Below are 8,691 nucleotides of genomic sequence, written 5' to 3'. Positions count from 1 at the left end.
ATATGACTTTGGAATTTCCAATTTGGAAAAGACAGGTGATCAACACTGATTCACAGAAAAATGAATGCTCCTTAGTGGGAAGCAGTGCTACTTACCTGACAGTGTCTCACCAGGTTTTGCTGTATTGATGCTGTGCAAGCTGCTATTTCATGTTTTAAAGGTATTGGAATCCAACCCATTGCTACTAATTTAGAACGGCAGGTTTTATCTAGGTATGACTTCTATGCTTAGGCACAGTAGCTTCATCAGTAAGATAAATCACCCTTCGAAGATGCCTTTCCTACCACTCTTATCCACTCATCTCTTGCAACCTGTAGTAGTGTCTTTTTCTTTTTTTCCTTTGATTAATAGAAGTCTGTTACCCTTTAGATGGCTAACTAAATAGCATTGAAATCGGGTTAGATTAATCTTACTGTAAGAACTGTTATCAACTTGTACTAATGTATGCATGCTAATTACGCAGTATGAAACTCTTATAAAGAAATTTGGTGGTAACTATATTTTTCAGACAAAGTGAACCTCGTCTCATGACTATTAGTCCAGTTTATGATGATACAGTTGAAAGAATTTTAATGTCTCAATCTAATGACTAATGTTTTTAAGAATGCTGTATGTGTGAAAAAAATCTATTTTGTTGAAGTTACTCTGTGTGTGGGAAAGGTTAGGATTTGGTTTAGGGCTTTTGATAAAAATCTGAACATACTTCGTTCTCATTAAAAATTCCTATATGAGATAAAATACCCTTTTTAATGAGCAGTTGTATACTCTTTCACGTGTCACAGAGTCAATTCATTGTCAATACAGGAGAGCTGGTTATAGGAGTGGTTTAATTTGTCTGTTTAGCTGAACTTGATGTCTTCAAATCCTATGTAACTGATTGTAAGGGATAACAGCTATCGTTTCAGCTAGGTGGGAGGGGGGATATGGAGGCATGAGAGAAACTTTTCTCTGGTCATGTTGTAATGTAGTTTCCACCCCCCCACCCCCTTATCAGTTCTGGAAACCTAATTAGTAGTTTTCTGTTTTGCACACAATGTGAAAAATAATGCAATTTGTTGTTCAGCTTCAGGTGGGCTTGTATTGTAATGCAGCCTTGTAAATGTATGTAGACATATGTATTTATAATAATGAAAACATTCATGAGACATTCATGAGACTTAAGGTGGTCTCAGCTGGTATGTTGGAAGAATCAGCAAATCAAATGTCTTCAAAATAGATCTGGCAAAATGTCAGTGCATTTATTTTTTTTTCTTATTCTTACATAGGAACATTTTTGTTAATGTTCTTGCTTTTCTATGAGCCCAATTTCAAAGGGTATACAGAGGAGAATCTCAGAATTTTGTGAGGAATGCCTCTTTCACATGATTTTTCAGATACCTGTCTTTTTGCATTATGTGATAACCCAACTTAATAAAAGTCTTGTAGTAGTTCTGAATGTTTCTTTCCATTTATGCCAAAATAGATAAATAGAACTTCATTTCTTTTTCTCAATAAAGTGTGCCACCCCCGCCCCCCAATTTCTAACAAGATAGTGTAGCAAGCCACAGAGCTTTCAGAAATACTTGTTTCTTGAAGGCATCAGTTTTGACTGTAAGTAACAATACTACTGCTAGCAAAACCCAAACCTCTTTGCAAAAGGTTGGCGTCAGTATTGTGGCTGTTTTCTAGCAAGGGCAAGCAATACAGTGGCTACCAGGTGCCACATTGATCATTTGGCCTTTGAACCTTTTCCTTTGTATTTTCCCCCTGATTACTGTCATCCCAGAGAAGAGCTTTGTCAACAGATAAATATTCTTCTATTATGAGTAAGAAGACAGCCAGATTAAGGAAGGCAACTTGTCTTCTAACGGTGCTCCTCGCTGCCCCAGAACAGCTCAAATATGGGATGCACTCACACACTGGGGCTGGAGGCACGAGCAGCAGCCCACTTTCAGATGCTCTCTTGTAAAGCCCAGATCGGGGAGTGAGCATAAACAAGAGAAATAAAATGGTGGAAGGAAAAAGAGACTGAGAAAAAAGAGATTGAGAGAGAGAGAGAGAGAGAAGCCAGCAGCATAAGATAAAAGTTGGGCAGGGCAAAGTTGTAAAGCTGGGACTGGGATGAAGCTTCAAAGTTGCAAATCTGCCAGTAAGCACCAGTGGGGAATAAGAATTTGTCTACCAAGGCTGAGAACGGGGATTGTGTACCTGAGAAAATATTGGTCTTTCTCAGAAATAACAACCTTTTCTCAGATTTTTACCATTTTAAATTGACCCATAGCCAGAACCGCAATTAAGCTTCAATGTATTTTATAAAAAATAGTACTTAGTTTACTTTCACATAAGTGAAGAGATACAATTGCACAATGGTGGTTACAATGGTAGAAATACATACTGTTGATAAAATGTTTGCAAGAGATTTAAAAACATACTGTACAGCACCACATCTGAAATTGGGTGATGGCAAAATGAACATTACTCCATGTCCAAGTAAATTAAATTCCTAAATTTTTCTTTTAGAATAAATAAAAAAAATACAATGTGCAATATGTGTCTGACACTACCAAAATATATCCTGAAGTTGAGCAATAGATTAAAAACAAAAATGAGGTAAAAAAAGACATTCATGCATTTAAGCCACCATTAGTCTCTGACTCTAAAATAAGGCAGATCATAATCTTTTTAAAACTGTCTTTAGCCACTTAAATCCTCTTTAGTGCTTTTCAAGACAAGGTCTTGACAGACCTTGTAGAATCATGAGTTAAGATGCTTTTATTTCCAACAGGTCATTTTTGACAGGCTCAGCCGTATTTGAAATGCATTAGATGGTAAAAAATGTTGCTTTTCCTTAATGAAAAAAGAAATGTAAACTAAAAGGAACTGAGAAAGATGGATGCTTTTAGAGTTTATCACAAATGACACTGCTTTGAGGGAGGAAGGTGAGGGAAAGGGAAGGGAAAGAAAATTATGTGTCATCTTCAGTTTTAATGACGTGGAAAAGGGTGACGTTAAACAGGACTTGATGTCCGTTATTCCAGGCATAGAGAGCTCTATCTCTTGCGTTGTAGTCAAGCATGGATATATGAAAATACTGGTTATGGAAAGGAATGTCTGTGTACTCATAAGTGGAGGTTTTTGTGGAATAAGAATAGTAGACCTTGGCTCCTGTTAAGTGAGAGTTAGTAACGTACAAGGTGCCACAGATCATGAAGGATTCTCCAGCACTTCTCTTTGGGTAGCCTGTGCTCCAGCTCTTCAGCACCTCCAGTGTATCCTGGTTTAGCTGGCTGATGACAATGTTGCCTGCATTCTGGTTGGTGGCGTACACAGCCCATAGCCCAATTTCATCTGCCATCAGGTCAATATCAGAAAAGCCACCCCAGGTGTAAGGGTAGACATTGTGAAAGCCAGCGTACTCAAGGCTACGCTGCGCAAGCACCCGCCCAGTGTCAAAGCTGTATTTGATGATGATGTTGCTCTGATACTTGTTGAAATAGAGGGAGCCATTGTAGACAACATGGTTGGTTCCTGCCCATTTGAATGGAAGGTTGTATGTCCTTGATTCAGCCCCACTGACAAAGTCTGCAATTGATTTATATTCACGGACAATTTTATTGTTAGTGTAACTATCCATGTACCAGACCTGGAAAGAAAACAAAGATTGGGAGTAAACACCTGGAGCACAATCTGTGGTACAAAATCATGATATGGCATGATAGATACATTGCAGAAAAAGAGAGAAAAAAGGTTTTAGGTGTGCAGCAGGCTATCAAAGTACAATATTTTCCGCATTCCTCTTACAAAAGCATGAGGAGCTCTTGAATTTCTGAATCAAAACTTACCTATACAGGTGAACTCTCAAGACGACTGTTGCTAACTACAGTGTCTGCATTTTCAGAGAAATTTAATTTTGTATTATTCAGTGTTTGGGTCTTTTCTATAAAGGGCTTGCTTAAAGATATTCCCCTACAGTAATAATCAAAGAGAGAGATGGGAGATGGCATGTGAGCTAAGCTTGGATTTATGCTTAGGAATAAATTTGGTTGAGTTTTCTTCAGCTGAACCTCTAATCGGTGAAAAATAGAGTATTCTTAGTAAAGAAACCAAATACAATAGCAATGAAACCAGTAAAGTTTAGGAACCATTTTTTCCCTTAAAACAAAACAAAGCAAAATCAATACTTTTTTTTATGTTACATATGCCAACTTCCATTCCCCCATTTTTTCATTCATGCATTTTGCCTTTTCTCCTTTTAGGTTGTCAGAGGACAAAACTAATAACAGAATAATTTCTGGAGACATTTTTTGTGCTGATTTCAAAACTGGCATTAAGAAAATATTTGTATAAACACCAGTTCAGCTCCCCATCTTCCTACGAGTTGAGATGCTGTGAGGGATATGGTTCTAACTTGCGTACACATGAGTACTCTTTGTGTTGCTTTAAGAGGGTGGCGGTGGGGAGAACGTGGAGGCTATCTGGGGAGGGGCCTGCAGGGTGTGCAGAGGGGGACCACAGCAGGGAGCAGGTGCTGGTGAAGGTGATGGCCCATGAGGATGCGCCTGGAGCAGCCACTGGTGCTCTGAAGTGGCAGAGGAAGCTTCCTCAGGATGAGACGGGGCTGAGCAGGGTTTGCTGCTCTCGTAAAGGTAATTGAGATTCCTGGTGTCAGTAGTAAACCTGCATAGGCACAGCAGGTAGGGGAGAGCTGCATGCAAATCTTTAACTACTAATTGCCGTTTGTATGTTGCCTTTTTTATTGCCTTTGTTTTTTTCTGCATTCAAAAAATTAATCTTGTGGGTCTCATACAAATGAAACCTAGTGTTTTAACTTCAAAAGCCCTTTGATGGAGAGAGCAGCTCCTCAAAGCTGTGGCCAATTTGAGATCCTATTGGAGATCCAAGCAATAACAGAACTTGGGTCTGAGGTGGCAAATGTTCTGAATGCAGCTTATATGGGGCCTAATCCTGCAGATTTTGACTGTGCTGTGTTATGGGTTATGCTTTTGGGTAAAAGTGTTGATGGTTGTGTTATAGTACTTGGGTTCTTAAAGACCCAAGCTCAATCAAATACGGTAGGAAGAAAAAAATTGTGTAGTTGATTCAGAATGGGTGTTATGTCATCCCTGAAACAGTTGAAGGAAATGGCACAAAGGTGCCTAGCTAACTTTTGTCATTGGATATTTTTGCACAAACACTGTTGCTTTTTCTCTGATGTTTAACAGTGAAAATGAGGGAAGAAGAAAAAACATGCTGGTCAGTGTAACCTCCTAGGGGGAAAAATCTCTTTTAAAAGATTAAAATAATGCAAGTAAGACTCCAGAATGACACAAAGATATTCAGTGTCTTAACATACTCGGTTATTTTTCTCTGATGCTAAAGGATCTGTCATCCAGGCTCCAAATCGGGTTCCAGATATCTTGACTGTAATGGGGCCTGTAATTTTCATCAATTTGCCACATGCTGAAATTAGAAAAACAAATGCATTAATGCAAATAATTACACAACTCCCCTTGACATCAGTCAGAGCACAAGACCAATTGCTCTAAACTTAATAGTGGCTCCAGGGGGTTCAGGCTTATGTTGAAGATGGGTTGTCATCATCACCATATGAACTTTTACATATCAAGCAGTACTATAAAGATGTAAAAATATAGAAATAAACATTTATTTGTGTATATTTTTGGTTTTATATATATTAAAGCACGGTTACATTTTCTGGGCATAAAGAAAAATACAACCTAGTAAAATACATTCTGAGCTGAAATGAGTAACGTTTAATAATAAATGAAAAGAAGGCATAAACTCCCCTCGCTTTTGTCTTTCCGAACGTTCAGTGCAAGGCTAGGATGGATGGATGTTTCAGTTTTCCATTGACCAGGGTAACAAGGAGGTTAAGGGCAGGCAGGAAAAAATGAGCTTGTATGCAAAATGTATAGCTGTACCCAAACGCCTGTGTCTCACTGCCCTGTGGTTACTGTTCCAGTACTAGTCTGAAGTTAAGAAAGCGAATACAAGAATTTTTCAGCAACCTTGGCTGTATCAGTTGGCTTCTAATCCATTAGGCTCATATTAGACTGTCTAGGAGGAAATAATGAGAGTCGATATGATCTTGGATGCTGACCTTCCTAACAATCCAAAAATCTATATTTTAGGGGACATTACTAACATACCTATTAACAACAAGCCCCTGGTGGAATTTGTATGTTTACCAAGAGGCTTAATATCACACAGTGATGCGTAGGTGATTAGGTGAAATAGCATGTTTTTGAAGAAAATATGGTCTGTAAGAATGTAAAAAGTGGTGACACATTTCATCTATTTTTTTAATTTAAAAAAAAGTGCTTCTCTGTGATACATGGTTGTGCTATATTGCATAACCCTATCTATCTAGGAAATGTGGAAAACAAACTGTATCTGGTGTTGAGAGTGAACTTATTCAGTTCAAAAGAGGAGGTCGCATCAAGCCTGGATTTTCTACTTTATCTAACTGGCCAGGAATGTATTGTGCAAGCCTGTTTCAGTCAATTAGAAGGGGGTTAATGCTGTGGTGACAACTCAGGGGCTGCTTGCGGGGATTTCGTTCATGGCCAGGGAAGTGGGGTGTAATGGAAAAGAAGATAACTGAGCACATGCTGAGCAATGAGCTCAACGAGCAAGATAGGCTGTGTCTGTTTTCTGGGTCAATTCAAAGGTGCTATTATTTGCGTATCTCCATCTACGTATCTTACAATCTTTTGAAGTTATTTTGAAATTTCCCATTTTAAAGAATCTTACAGGCTTTCTACAGCTGCTTATTAAAGTACATAATTTTTTATTTTGGATTTTTTTTTGTAGATGGGCTGCTAGTATTGTGTGCTGAGTGCTGTTTTTCTACAGCAATGATCTGCTATTAGATTGGAAAGTAGAGGACTATATCCTGTTTAGGTGAAGGCTTTTAATTTTAGGTGATATGTTAGTAAATAGTCTCAGAAATGGGCATGAGGTAAATGCAGACCTTCAGAGGGGTTTAATTTGGAATTTGGAATATTTAATTTGGAATAAAATCAGAAAAATAACAAGTAGAAAGAAGGCAGGGAAAAATTCATTCTGTAGCTTTTAAGATAATTAAAATACAATGAATGTATGAGTTAAAGGGTATACTAATTGATGCCTTTAAAACACATAATTGAAATTAGTAGGAAAACATAAGCAAAAAATTTGGAATACTGAAACCCTGTTTCTTCTATTTAAAAAAATATCCAGGAAGCTAAACGTGGAATCAAAAATAAGCAGTGAAATTTTGCTTCTGAACGGACAAAACTTAAAGAAGAGCCCGTGGCAGAGATGTGGGGGTGGTCACAGAGCCCACCTTGTGGTCCATGCCGACTGTTGTGGGGGGTGTGCGCACATAACTCCACAGGTGTTTGTGCGCGTGGGGCACCATGCGTGACTGGAGCTTTTTGATTCTAGCTAGAGAAGGGTGCTCAGAAATTTGTAGTTTTGTTAATGTTTCTTAAGTGTCTAGTACTGTGGTTCATCTGTTGTATTACTTGTATTGATCCTGAACGTATAGTTCATTGATTGCCAGTTAATTACACGTTGTTAATAACTCATAAAGCTTTTCAGTCTTGATTTGATTTAAGCTATACAAACAGAGCTGCTTTCCCCTGTGTTGTGAGTCAGATGCTTTTAAGGAATGATCTTTCAAAATGTATTGAGACACTGCTCAATCTGAAAAAAAGAGATGACATTGTACTTCAGCCACTAAATAATTGGCAGTTTGAGTCAGGGTGTGTTTACGTGATTAAATTTTTATTCCCAGATAGCACGTAGTGATATCAGTAAAGGAAGTCTGTCAGGAGATTTGCTATATAGCTGAGGGACAGCTGACTGAAAAAGTGACAAAGCTTCTCTTTTCAGCATAACAAAACAGAGCATCTTGTAAGAGGCATGAGGATGTTTTTTTTGTTCTCCTGCCCTGTAGTATGTCTGATCTTTTCTTTTCCTGGTTCATTAAACGAAAGCCCATAAATCTGCCTGTTTGTGATATAAATTGATGGAACTGGTATTCAAAAATAAGGAATAATACTACAAGTATTTTTTTCCATGTATGGTAAGCCATTCCCATTGTAGTGATGATTCATATCCCATCAGCAGGTTTCTGCTGTAAACCTCAGCAGTACCTGAGGTGTGTTGGCCCACTTGCTGACAGCATGGGCAGTAAGAAGGAAGCGGCAGAGCTGTCTGTGCCCACCTCTGTCTTGTCATGAGAGCCTCCTTATACCTAGGACATCCTTAGGCACAGGAGATTAATACATGAAGTCTTCACCAAAATTCTAGTCGTCTAAGTCTAGTACCCTGCTATTGCAGACAGCCTGTTAATAGAATTATTAACATGATTTTAAAAATGGGGAAATATTGTTTGCACCTGCCTATCCTCACCCTTACTCCAACTGAAGATTGTTTCAGAATCTCACTCTTCTGTTAATTTGAAAAATGTTCAGGGCCAAGTACATGGGTGTCATCTCTTTTCTTTTGAGTAGGCAGAACTCAAAGCACTGCTTCCAGACACATGTAGACTGGAACCCCTTATCAGTAAGTGCTCTCAGTTCAGAAAGAATTGCTTGAAAGAACAGGACAAGGCCCCAAAGCAAGTCTTGGATGAATGGTCAGCTTTATAAATCAGCTCATGCTATTTTGAATTGTTTAAGGCTGCACAAGTGACTTTTTTGT

At 38.4% G+C, this 8,691-nt stretch overlaps 1 protein-coding gene across 2 annotated transcripts in view; it reads right to left on the bottom strand.

Moving 5' to 3' along the window:
* Nucleotides 1-2,278: 2,278 nt before the first annotated feature.
* The window catches only part of OLFM3 (olfactomedin 3), a 70,733-nt gene continuing 64,320 nt past the window's right edge, over nucleotides 2,279-8,691 (bottom strand). For both annotated transcript variants that reach the window (XM_082483881.1, XM_082483880.1), the window contains exons 5-6: nucleotides 5,333-5,439; nucleotides 2,279-3,622 (exon numbers count right to left, since the gene is read on the bottom strand). In XM_082483881.1, the coding sequence (XP_082340007.1) occupies nucleotides 2,945-3,622; nucleotides 5,333-5,439 (785 nt within the window). In that variant the 3' untranslated portion in view covers nucleotides 2,279-2,944. The remainder of the gene's footprint in view (nucleotides 3,623-5,332; nucleotides 5,440-8,691) is intronic.

This window comes from Vanellus vanellus (genome assembly GCF_965231255.1).
Source record: "Vanellus vanellus genome assembly, chromosome: 5".
NCBI lineage: Eukaryota > Metazoa > Chordata > Aves > Charadriiformes > Charadriidae > Vanellus > Vanellus vanellus.
Note: the sequence above shows the minus strand (reverse complement) of the source record. Positions and strands in the feature narration are given on the sequence as shown.